Genomic DNA, 13,744 nt, shown 5'->3' on the forward strand with positions numbered 1-13,744 from the left:
CTGAGAGTGCCTGAAAGGGTCCTGACTAGAACTGTCTAGTCCAGTTGTTCTAGTGAGATTATGACCACTGCTTTACTTGAATGGGGAAAAATGGGGCGATTTCTACACGGGCCGTTTATGACATATACATATAGGTTATTGACACTAAAAAAATATTCGCGTCTTGTCCTTTCAAGACGAGACAGTCTCTAGACTAGAGGGGGAATAAGTATATAAACATAACGGATAACGGATTTCTCTGCAGACTAGCAGGTGTTTGTATATAACCAGGCCAGCAGGCACGCAAGCGATCATCTCTGTTCCAAAGTGACCACCACGAAAGTGACACTATACAAGTAAAAGTGAACAATTTAAAAAGTTAATCATTACCACATCACGATACAAAATGAATGCAAAAATAATCGTCTTCATTTCTCTTTGCACCTTTGCAATTATGCAAAGTACCCTGGCTGCAAAAAAGGGTAAGTGCATCTAAATAAAAAAGGGAGTCTGGTGTACACTATAGGGTGGTCGACATTTTTTTCTCTATCAGTTTTTTGCATCACCCCCCCCCCCCAATTTGTTCGAATCCACCATGAAATGAATGCGTTTTTTTGTTGATAACAATGATATTTAGAGGTCCTGTAACCACGATGAAGTCGCCCCCGGAAATCATTAATAAATCGGATTTGATAAACTGAGGCCAAAATGAGAAGCCATTTTGTCTAGTTTTTTTTTATAAATAATCTAAAGAGTAGAAAGGCTTCCGGTAAAAACCTCTTTTCAGCAAGAATTATATTTTTTGTGTAATAATCGGAAGAAGCAATTGCACACTATTAGCGGCAACATAGCACCACAATAGTTAAATATTGTACTATTTATCTAAAACGAAGTAGATCAAACATTTCCTCTTAATTTGTTACTGTTAAAAGGATCTTTATTTGTCTTAAAAATCTTTTAGCAGCATGCTTGTCATCGAACATGCCGTGGAAAAAAGGGATCTGCTCGGTTCTGTTTTTGGGCGAATCCAACGACAAAACAAAAAACTACTATCTTTCCGGAACCAAGTTCATAACTCTTTTTCGTTTTGTCGTTAGGTCCGCCCAAAAACAGAACCGAGTAGATTCTCTTCCTCCGGTATGGCAGGTAACAATTGTTACCTGCCATACCGCAGGAACCGAATGGAGCCTCTACAAAGTACCCGCAAAGATCCCATTCGGTTCCTTCTTCAAAAACTCAAAAAAAAAAAAAAAAAAACAGCAAGATCCACTTTCAAAGTGTTAAAATTTGGATTCTAAGTTTAAGTTTTCTATTGGAAACTCACGAAGTAATCGCAATACTTTTTTTTTGCAGCAGTAAAAAGTTATACGTCTAATGTTTTTTAAAACTTTTTACCGTTGAAAAAAAACTATTGCGATTATTCCGTGACCTTCTATAGATAATTTTAACGTAGAATACAAATTTTAACATGGATTTTAACGTGGATCTTGCTGTTTTTTTGAGTTTTGTAAAAAGGAAACGAATGGGGACCCAATGGAGTCTTTACGGGTACTTTGTAGAGGCTCCATTCGGTTCCTTCGGTCCGCCAGGGAAGCATGGTAAGTCATGAAAACAAAAGCCGATGCAGACAGTCTTGTCAGAGAAAAAGTCGTCTTCAAAGAAAACAATCGTCCTCTTGCCTGTTTTGTTTTTAGCTATTTAAATATCTGTTTCATACAAACTGGTGGGTTCTGATGTGAGCGAACCTAACGACAAAACGAAAAATTATCATGAACTTGGGTCCGGAAGGATGGTGGTTTAATAAAACCTTAGATCGTCCGTATCAGGTAATATTTTCTGCGCCTTAAAAATAAGTAAGGCCCTTCTCCGGGCCGTGTATATTTCCTATCAAATTCCTTAAATTATTATTTTTTAATTAGAGTGTAATAAATTTTGGGCTTCAGTCGGAAAAGCAAATAAAAATTGAGTTGAAAATTAAATAATAAAATATATTTTATCTGAAATAGGCAGAATAACCGCCCTTTTCCTGCTCGCATAAATTCTTGTTGCAGACTTAATTGGCTTGTGAATGACTTGATCAAACTTGTAAGAAGGAAAACAAAATAATTACGCGCATGTTGGTTTTCTAGAACTTATAAACAATAAATAAATTCATTCTTGATAGAAAAGACTCAATTTTACAGAAACATTATTGAAAAAGAAGATAAATACAATAATCAATATTTAACCTAACCTTAAAATCAAACATTCGAAAAGCTACTACAAAAGAGGTAGTTTTATAGAAATTTATTGTTTCTAACACAGATGAATTAATGTAAATGTAAAATATATGATAATAATACCTTTAATTACTTATACACTTATTATATAGGCTATAAATGAAAAGACATACACGTGCCGACACTGTTGACATTCATAGATTCACCACCGAGAAAACAAAAGACCGTACGAAATGCGCACGATAACCAACGGGGCGCCAGATGGTGCGTCACGCGATTCCGCGCAAATTTAAATTTATATTTATGAAAAATAATAGCAGAAAATAATGATTCACATTATAATTCTGTATATTAATATTTTCTTGACTATTCATAAAATCACAAGTAAAATTACTGGAACCGATAATAAATCTGCAATAATATTGTATTAATAACTTTTCTTCTTTTATTTTGAAAAATGTTACATTTTACATTTTTATAATAATTGAAGGTTTTAAAAAGTTTCTTTTTTTAACTGAAAAGCTCGTAGTTTTTTCGATCTAATTCTACTCAGATCTTTTTTTTATTTTCTCACGATCCATTTTTTGTAAAAAGTGTTAAATTTTAACGTGTTTGAACTTGATAGGCAGCGCATAAGGGACGCCTCAACTTAGGACCTCTTTTAATACGCCTGATATTTAACAGAGGCGCTCATATCCGTTTCTTGGCAGGGCCGTAAGGTTACCGTAAGTGCGGTATAATTTATATTGCCTTACTTAATAATTAAGGGAGGCTATTTGCGCCGAACCTAAGCTGGGCCTATTTTTAAATAAGGCAATTTTCGCACGGGTTTTTTAAAATTATTATTATTACCCCAGTGTACACAAAATTTGGCGACGTCTTTACAACATCGTCACGACATCTTTACGACAACTTTACGACATCCTATATCCATGTCGTTAAGGTGTCTTGACGATATCGTAATTAAATCGTATGATCTGACAATGTCTTTACGATATCGCAAAGACACCGAAACGACATGGACATAAGATGTCGAAAAGTTGTCGTCATGATGTCGTAACGATGTCGTAAAGACGTCGCCAAATTTTGTGCCCACTGGGACGTAAAAACAGATTTGTCACAACAAAATCCATTACCGAGAGTCTTTCTACTTTGTAGATTATTTATAAAAAAAAAACTAAACAAAATGTGTTTCCATTTGGCCTCAGTTTATGAAGTCCGATTTACTGATAATTTCTATGTGACTTAACACGTATTTAACATAAGAAAAGAAGACGTTTTTGTCCATTTTATTCCGAATCGTCAATATTACATGTAACAAGTTGACCCTCATCATTTATCTTCACAATCAGCCAAAGAATAAAAATAAAAATGAGTTTTTTAATTTCAACTCCATAAATGTGTGTTATAACATCGTGACGACATTTTTACGACAACTTTACGACATCCTATGTCAATGTCGTTTAGTCATCTTTACGATATCGTAAATATGTCGTATCATCTGACTATGTCTTTACGATATCGTGAAGACACTTCAACGACATAGACATAGGATGTCGTAAAAATGTCGTAACGATGTCGTAAAGACGTCGCTAAATTTTGTGCCCACTGGGAAGGTTTTCATAAGTAGATGCCGCCCACTCCCTAAAGTTTATCATAAGAATAGCATCAGAAAAACACATTTTTGTAATTGTGCCACAAAAACCACCCCATTTACCATAAAGATTTCTCGGAAGATTCCCCTGAATCATGCCTTTTTTTCTCATTTTTTCAATTCATCCACATAAAAAATAAATTACAAGATTTTTTCTATGTTTAAATTAATTGTTAAATGTTTAAATAGTTTTTATTTATTTAAATATTTTTATTTCCATAGAATATCGCGAATTAAGTGTATTTTACTAATACTATGTTCTATTTAATCAACTTGAAAAGAGTATTTTTCAGTTAAGTTGTTTGCTTATTGTTGAAAAAATTTCTTTTTGTTTAAATCCAACTATTTCACGGAAAAGCTAAAAAATCGTGCTTTATTGATGGTTTTTTTTTAAAAGTATCCAAATTTTAGCCTAAATATTAAGTTTTCATTATAATTATTATGGTTTAAACAATTTTTAAGTTATACAAAATTTATTATCTTATATTATCAGAATTAATGGTATTTTCTGAATGCTTTGGCGTAATTTTTGAAAGCGTAAAGTGAATTATATCATTTTAGTTGCACATTCATTTTTTCAAAAATTTTGAATTGTTTACATTCAAATTCTGACAGGAAAAATGTTGTGAAAATGATGTTTATATTATTTTTTCAATAAGTTCCATTACTTTCTCCTAATTCTTAAAAATTTTAACTTACTGCTAAATGCATTCCTGGTTTTTAATTGTAAAAATTTGCTTTTGAAGTAATATCTAAATACATAAAATCTAATAATTTACTGACATTTTTATCATACTACTTTGTTGAAAATTTAATTATGTTGATGGAAATGCATCTATATTGTTCAAAAGTCATCTTTTTTGGTAAAAAGTTTAAAAACTTGGTTGAAAGCTGAACCAATATGTTAAAAATTAATTTTTTAGTTAAAGATTCATTTCTATAGTTGACAATTTAACTGCTTTGTTCTAAAAAACGTTAAATTTTTTATTGACAATTAATTTTTTGCAATGAAAATTTAATTATTGCATTTTTGTTTAAAAATGTATCTTTTTAGTTGAAATTTCACTTGCTTTGTTAACAATTCATCTTTTTTAGTGGATACTAATTTTATTTTGTAAAAAATTCAACAATATTTTTAAGAATTCATTTTTTTGTCAACGATTCTTAATTCTAATGTAAAGTCCATATCTTGGGTTGAAAATTGAACGATTTTGTTTAAAAAATTGTTGTGTTTTTTTAAAAATTGTTTTTCATTTGGATGTATAACTATTTCAGTTAATTGAAAATTAATTGTTTAACTGAATAAATAGCTATTCCAGTTAAAAATTTGATTTTTTAGCTGAAAATTTATCGCTTTGATTGAAAATTCAACTATTCCGCTAAAACTTAACCTTTGTGTGGTTCAGAGTTAATTTTCTTGCCTAAAAATTTAGCTATTCCACTTTTGGTTGAACACTAATAATTTAAATAAGAAATTGTTATTTAATAGTTGAAAATTCAAATATTTGTTTGGTAATTCGTCTTTTTCGATAGGAAATTATTCTTCCTGATTAAAAAATCATCTTTTTAATATGATTTATGAATGTTTTAAATTGTTTTTTATTTCAAATTTAAATCTGTTTTGTTTGAAATATCAATTATTACACTTATGGTTAAAAATAATATTTCTCTGTAGAAAATTGAATAATATTGTTAAAAAGTAATTTTTTTTATTAAAGATTCTTTATTTTATTTGAAAATTAAACCATTTTGTTGAAAATCGTTATTTTTTTTTATAATTATTTTTTAACTGGAATTATAACTATGTCAGATAAAAATGTATAATCACTTTAGTTGAAAATTCATCTCTTTGGTTGAATGTAGAACGCTTTTCTTAAAAATGCATTTTTTATAATTAATCATTTTAGTTAAAAATTTATCTCTTGTCGAAAATGTAATTATTCCATTTTTGATTGGATATTTACCTTTCTAGTTAAAAATTCATTTATTAGGTTAAAAATTCGTTTTTATCGAAATTCAAATCATAGATTAAACAATAAATGTTTTGTTAAAATAGAAAAAATTTGTTGAAAGTGTCATCTCTTTGGTTACAAATTTAACTGCTTTGATAAAAATTCGTATTTTTGGGTGAAAAATTCAACTACTTTGATAGTTTTTTTGTTTGAAAATTCATATTTTTTGGAAGAAAATAAATTCAATGGGTCGATAGTTCAAATGTGTTTGAAAATTTTTTCTATTTTATTTTAAGTTCAACTATTTCAATTTTTTTTATGTTATGGTTTTGACCACATAAATGTTTTAAATGACTTGACGTTAATTGTTTTGACATTTGCCATTTTTTAATGTTTTAAAAAATATTGATAATTATTTTTAAATTTTTGACAAAATTGAGCTCAAGCTCCGGTGGGATTCGAACCCAGGTCTTTCGGATTGCCGGTCTGATGCTTTTACCCACTAAGCTACGACTAGCCAAGCCCATGAGAAATACTGAACTGCTCTTTGATAAGTAATAAATATGCATGATTTTATAGTATAATAGTATAAAATATTTGACAGATTCTTGCGTACTGCCCGTGGAATCTGGAAGATGCAGAATGTATCTTGAAAGATATGCTTACAACCCTGACACCAATGATTGCGAAATGTTTGTCTTTGGAGGTTGTACAAAAAATGCGAACCATTTTATGACCTACAAGGATTGCTTAGCTGCTTGTAAAGGTATATTTTCTCATAATAAATATAAAAATGGTGAAATTGTTAATTTTTATTAGTTACAGTACCTAAAAAACTAGCGATTATAACATACACACACTCCTCGCGGGGTATCTCCGAAAAAAAGATCAGATAGTAGTATACCTGGTCCGGTTCTGCTCTGAGCTACACGTTGAATCTATATGGTTCTGTTCTGAGCTAAACGACAATAAACCAGAGACTGGCCCGTTACCGATAGACGATAATGGTCCATGTCCGTGCTAAGATTCCACCAGTCGGTAAGGTAGATTAATGCCTAACCGAAAAATAGACCTTCTAGTAGGAAACTACATTACCGACTGATGATATAGCAGGCATGATTTTCTCAGAGCAATTTTTGTGTTGCTCATCCTCTGCATTTATTATGGTAATTCAAGAAACAGTGAAAACTTTTACAGTTCCTTCGGCTCATTTTAAAGAGGGGACTTTACAGTTTATTTTATGAAAATTTTTATTGTTTACAGGAGTTGAACCTGAGTCGTGTGGGAAGTGAGTGCATGTTTTTAATCGCTAGCTTCTCAGGTGCCCTTCGATTTCATTAATTTGGAAAATTTACAATGGATTTATTACTAATTATTAAAAATGCATATATATATTGTCGTCATTCATAATAAGTAATTAGAGACAATTGTGAGCCATAAAATTTTTGTAAGCGTTTTAGGATAACAAAGTATAAACGCTGCCTCACGATTGCTAGTCATTATATTTTAACTTTTTATAATATAATTTACTATTCTTTATATTATATCTTTATTAGGTTTAGTAATAATTTAATTACTTCTGTACCAGATTTATGATGTAGTTTTGTAATAAATGTAAATTTGTTATAATTTAAATATAAATTTTCAAAAAATTAATTTTGAAGAAAATAGTTGAATTTATAAATAGAAAATGATTTAAAAAACAAATGATTTTTGACAAAGAAATTGAACTTTCAACGAAGTAAATGAATTTTCAATTTAAAAAATTAATTCTCAATTAAAAATACAATACTTGACATTTTAAAGAAAAAATGTTTTAATTATACATCAGAAACATTCGAATTTAACAAAAAAGATGAATATTCCCAGCGAAAAGTTAAATATTAAAAAAAAGATGAATCTTTAACTAATAAAATGAATTTTTAACAAAGCAATTACATTTTCCAACAAGTACTTGGATTTTTAATCAAGAAGATTAACTACCTACCAAAAATACGACTTTATAAAAAGAATTCATACATTTTTAACGAAACAGTTCAATTTTCAAATTAAAACGATCAACTTAAAAAAAATAGTTTTGATTTAATTTGAATTTGATGGTTGAATATTCAACTGAAAATATTCCACCATGCATCACCAGACATTCTTTCTGCAACCGCAGTACCACACACTTTAGTCGCACTCTTAATAATGGCATACCGGATCACAGTCGATGTCCTCTTATTTTTATTCTTTATTAGCGACTTCCAAGTTGCCTCATTTATAAGTTCGCTTACCTTGTTTTAAAAATATATTCACACTTCCGCGTCATTTTTTATTTTTTTCTCTACTGCTCTTCTGATTTTAGCTTCACGTTCCATAACTAGTCTATTAACTTTTCCCCATTTTGTCTCTGCAGTTATTTTCAAGTCCATTTCTCTCCTCAACGCTAACGCCTGTATCGTTAAACTTTCTTGATACGCTTGTTTCTTTTCATAAACGGCTGCGCGGATTTCATCATTCCACCACGCATTCACCAGACATTCTTCCTGAAACCGTAGTACCACACATTTTGATCGCAATTTTAATAATGATATCAAGAAAGAAAGCCTATGCGCCCTCTATGCCATTCCTATGCTTTAGTTTCTCGTTTTCTGAAAATCTATTCGAACTTGCGGTTTCTATAGATTTTTAATCTTGATTCGCCTTTTTTTTTCGTGTATCTTACACTAGCTTTCTTAGTCTTTCATCTGCAAAAACAAAATCAATTATGCTGTGGCTATCTCCTCCACACCAGGTGCACATGTGGATCATTTTCTGCCTAAAACAAGTATTTGTAATAAATGAGCCCTTTATCATTTGGTCTTGGATCGCCAAAATTACGTACAAATTAACTAGTTAGTCGTGGCATGGTGGAGAGTCTAGTCAAAACGTCAGTGCCACCAAACTTCAGCCAATGACAGGGGATTACGGTGACAGAACTGTAACCGAGAGAGTTTGTCGTTGTTGTTTTAACCAAAACTTTTGGTAAATAGAGTGTTTATGGTTGATGTTACCAAGAAATTTGGTGGGGGCAATAAAATTATTGGCTAAGCCCAACAAAAATTTATTCGATTCAACTAAATATTCATGCACATCCAAGAAGGCAGTTGTTTTGGTTCAAGAACATTTTTTCCGAATTTCCGATTATTGCGAATTCTAAAATACAAAAAATATATGGACTTGGTCCATATATATGGATCCGGCCGGGTTCCGGTTTAGGCCGGGCGCTGGTCGGGGAATCCGGCTAAAAATATCACGGTAAACTGGTCGGATCCCGGCTGTATTACCGGCCGGGTAATCCGACCACTAAGCGGTTAAAAAATGTTGCTTCAGGCGAGAAATTGGTAACTTGTTTTGTCTTTTAAGGCTTATCGTAATTACGTGGTGATTCAAGGTTAGGCAGGAAGAAAGGAAAAAATGTATACATAACAGTATATTTTAATTTAATATAACAATTATTCGCGCACTAAGTGGGGTTTTCAAACTAATTACTGAAATAAGGTTGACTTTAATCGCGAGTCTCGATTTTATTTGCGAAATTTGAAGAGACGACGTGATGTGAGTGCAAGGAGCATCCTCGTTCCAGGTGCGAAACTGAAAATTACTGAGTGTCTATGCAGACGCCACACGCAGTAGGCGATATATATGGCGGTAAATTTGAAAGTATACAGGCTAAACATTGACTGAAAATAGTAAGATTTATAAAAATGGTAACATTTCTGCTGTTGCACATCGAAAAAATTTAATGTTTTTTTAAGAATTAAAAAAAAAAATGTTTCTTAACTTTTTTCGGCCTTATTAAAGTTTCATCCATATTGCCATGATTTATACATTATACATATATTTAAAGCTAACACATATTGCGACACATTTCCTTCATTTTCCGCTAAGACTAGCATTTAATTTTTTCTCGTTTCTTTAAAAATTGTTAGAAAAATAATTGGTAAAATGTAGTAACAGAAACGAAATTTTTAATAATTCTGCATCGGAGTTCTGTGCAAATTTCAAAAAAATTTCATACGAAATAAAACTGTTTATTTCTAAAAAATGTATGCTTGTAATACTTTTACTTTTATCTTTAATTAAAATAGATAATAAAATGTTCAAAGATTAATTAACGAGCAGGGTGGTTAATTATAAACTTCTGTAATAAATCGCAAATTAAAAGAAAAAAGTTTCAATTTAAAACAATATTTTTAAATTATAAAAGAAAGAATTTTTTTACTAAATAGTTGATTTTTTCAAACTAAATTATTGAACTTTCAAGACAAAATGACAAATTTTTTATACAAAATATATTAACATTGTCAAAACAAAAATATGAATTTTTAATAAAAAAGTCTATTTTTTTAGCAAAAATACGAATTTTCAACAAAATACAAGAACTTTCAAACCAAAATTTTAATTTTCAACGAAACTAGATAAAATTTCAACAAACAAAACAAAAGAATTTTCAAGAAAATAGTTCAATTTAAACAAAAAATTGAATTTCAACTAAAAAAAACAAACCATTTACAACCAAAAATGGAATTAGTAAATTTTTAATTACTACAGACAGTTTTTAACCAAAAAAAAGAAGAATTTTTAACAAAGCAGTTCAATTTCCAACCAAAGAGCCATTTTTTCGATTTATTTTAAAAAAAGTTCTCAAACTTACGGGTCTTTTAAAAACAAAATTACATACTTTTGAAAATGTTCCAACTTTTTGAACATTTGTCTAATTAAAAAATTTAATGAGAATAGTATTGAAAAAAATATATAGTTTATATCTAGTAGAAATTTGGATGAATATTTTTGTCAACCCATTACAAAATTTTCTTTTCATTTTTTCGTTGAAAATTTTGAAAATTTTGAAAAGAATATAACTTTTTGAATTTTGTCTACTTGAGAAATGTCATTATGATAATGAAATTTCGTAATCTATCAGAAAATTTTTTGTTCTATTTTTCTGAACATTCTCAACATTTTCAAAAGTATGTAACTTTTCTAATTTCTTCTAAAATTTGACGAAGAAAAAATTTCAAATTTTGAAAATGCTCTAATTACACTCTCATGAATGAGAATGTAAAAAGACGAATTTTTAATAAAATTCAAGAGTTCTGAAACAAAAGTTGACATTTTCAATTAAAAAGATATATTTTCAATCAAAGAGATTAATTTACTACCAAAAAAGACGAATTTCAATCAAAATCAAGAATTCTGTACCAAAAAGTTGAATTTTCAACTAAAAAAGATGAATTTGTAAAAAAATAGATTTACTAAGAAAAAAGACGAATTCTTAAGAAAGAAATAACAATTTTTCAAAAATAATTTGGTATAAAAAGATACGCATTGCAGTAGAATTAAAAAACACTCAACCAAAACTTTGAATTTTAAATTTAAAAAAATGAATTTTTAAACAAAAATATTATTTTACTACCAATAAAGACGAATGTTTAATAAAATTTAAGAGTGCTCAATAAAAAAGTTGATTTTGAAACTAAAATAGAAGAATTTTTTAATAAATAGATTGATTTACCATCAAAAAGATGAATTTTTAATAAAATTTAAAAATTCTCATCCAAAAAGTTGAGTTTTCAACTATAAAAGATCCAATTTTGAACAAAAAGAATGATTCCCTAGGAAAATGACGAATTTGTAATCAAATTCAAAAATTTTCAACCTATAAGTTCTATTTTTAAGAAAGAAAGAAAATTTATTTTTATTTTTAAGAAAGTAGATCAACTTTAACACCTCGTTAAATTTTTAACTGACAAGATAAAATTTTAAACAAAAAGATTAATTTACTACCAAAAAGGACAAATTCTTAATAAAATTCAAGAGTTCGGAAACAAAAGTTGACATTTTAAATTATAAAGATACATTTTTAAACAAAGATATTAATTTACAACCAACAAAAAGAGGAATTTCAATAAAATTCAAGAATTCTGAACCAAAAGGTTGAATTTTCAACTAAAAAAGATAATTTGTAAAAAACAAAGAAAGATTTACTAAGAAAAAGGACGAATTTTTAATAAAATTCAAGAGTTTTTAACCAAAAAGTTAAAGCTTAAACTAAAAACGAAGAATTTTTAAACAAAAAGATTCATTTACAACCAAAAAGACGAATTTTACTAAAATTTAAGAATTCTCAACTAAAAAAAAGAATGTTTAAACATGAATAGTAATTTACTAAAAAAAAGACGAATTTCAATAAAATTCAAGAATTCAGAATAAAAAAGTTGAATTTTTAAAAAAGAAAGAACAATTTTTTAATTTTTATGAAAGCAGTTCAACTTTAAAACATAGTCGTTACGATTTTAACTAAAAAAGAGGTATTTTTGATCAAAAAAATTATTTGACTATAAAAAGATACGCATTTAGGTAAAATTCAAGAATACTCAACCAAAACGTTGACTTTTAAACTAAAAAAGATGATTTTTTAAACAAAAAGATTATTTTACCACTAAAAAAAAACTTATTTTTGACCAAATTTAAGAGTTCTCAACAAAAAAGTTGAATTTGAAACTAAAAAAGAAGACTTTTTAAATAAAGAGATTTATTTACTACCAAAAAAAGACGAATTTTTAATAAAATTCAGGAATTCTCAACCAAAAAAGTTGAATTTTCATCTAAAAACCTTATTTTTAAACAAAAAGGTTTATTTTCCGTCAAAAACATTCATCATAATTCTAAAAGGTTGAAACTTCTGGATCATAAAACTGTTAATTGAAAAAAAATGATTTACTGAAACATATAATTTTGTAGATATATTCACAAGAATATGTCCAAAAAGAGTAAATAATTCATTTTCATGAAATTCTCGATATTTTGAACATTTTCAAATCAGAAATTTTCATGAACATTAATATTTAAGCAAAAACCCTTTTAAACTGGAAATTGTGCAACTATTAAGTCTCTCAATTTTGTATCCTGCGATTTCAAAGAATTAAAAATTATTAATTAAAAAATTTTTTTCATTGTCATTTCCCGATTATCAACCATTTTTTCTGGTCATTAATGATGCTTATGTAATTGACCCTGGAAACCAATTCTTATGCATTCATAATATATATAATTTATCATTATAAACAAAACTTTAGTTTTTTCTTCTCTTATGCTTTATTACAAATATATACATAAGCACTTGCGGTATAAAATATTTAAAAAAAAAATAAAAAAAGCTTTCCAAGTATACAATATCGTACATATAATACTAAATTTCATACTCTAACAAACATTTCTAAAAAAAAAAATGATAGAGTTTGTTTAAATAGGAAATGCAAATAAAAATTGGAAAATTCTCACTTTGTATTTATCATTGATTACTTAATTATTTACAAATGCATGTTTGCAAGTTATTATTATCATCATTATTTAATCATAGTTGTCGACGAGTATTCGCGAGTATTTTTCGAGTACTTTGCTAAAACTAGATAACAACTTTTGTCATATAAAAGCGAAAGATCTATCAAATCTTATAGATATTCTAGATTTAGTTAAAGAATTATTTCACAAAAATAAAAAATTAATATGAATATCTGCAGTCATGGAATGTGAAATGAAATTGAAATTTAATACTCTAGAATGAAAAAAATAATTTGTCATTCAAGCTCCCTAAGCACAGTTTTATAATAATTAATGTTTTAATTTTAATATTAATCTTATGGTGATAAGCATTTCATACTTTTACCATATTGCACTCGATCATTACATTCACAATAAGAATTACTATTACGTATTGCATTTTTCACGATGTGGGTGGGAACTTAAACAATATAATTTACAAAATAATAAAATAATCACAGGGTCGATTTTTCGTCTACTGGCTCTTCTTTTATTGGGTGATTGCAGTTCATTAAGGCAGGATTTGCCACTGCAATTATATTGTCTCCACGAGATGCTATCACCTGTAAACGAAACAAATTTTAATTTTTAAT

The 13,744-nt window shown here is 28.4% G+C and overlaps 2 protein-coding genes across 4 annotated transcripts in view; one reads left to right on the forward strand and one right to left on the reverse strand.

The window, feature by feature from the left end:
* The first annotated feature begins 258 nt into the window (after window positions 1-258).
* The window catches only part of LOC117173467 (kappaPI-actitoxin-Avd3c-like), an 89,375-nt gene continuing 75,889 nt past the window's right edge, over window positions 259-13,744 (forward strand). For 2 of the 3 annotated variants that reach the window (XM_033362059.1, XM_033362058.1), the window contains exons 1-2: window positions 259-461; window positions 6,409-6,570. In XM_033362059.1, coding sequence (XP_033217950.1) covers window positions 386-461; window positions 6,409-6,570 — 238 coding nt within the window. In that variant the 5' untranslated portion in view covers window positions 259-385. Of the gene's footprint in view, window positions 462-6,408; window positions 6,571-7,067; window positions 7,440-13,744 lie in introns of those variants that run through there. The other variant, XM_033362060.1, reaches the window with a different exon arrangement.
* Window positions 13,129-13,744, reverse strand: part of LOC117173465 (NGFI-A-binding protein homolog) — a 62,653-nt gene continuing 62,037 nt past the window's right edge. Inside the window, exon 10 of the mRNA XM_033362057.1 lies at window positions 13,129-13,714. Coding sequence (XP_033217948.1) covers window positions 13,607-13,714 — 108 coding nt within the window. The 3' untranslated portion in view covers window positions 13,129-13,606. The remainder of the gene's footprint in view (window positions 13,715-13,744) is intronic.

The sequence above is a fragment of the Belonocnema kinseyi genome, chromosome 5 (genome assembly GCF_010883055.1).
Source record: "Belonocnema kinseyi isolate 2016_QV_RU_SX_M_011 chromosome 5, B_treatae_v1, whole genome shotgun sequence".
In the NCBI taxonomy this organism is placed as follows: domain Eukaryota; kingdom Metazoa; phylum Arthropoda; class Insecta; order Hymenoptera; family Cynipidae; genus Belonocnema; species Belonocnema kinseyi.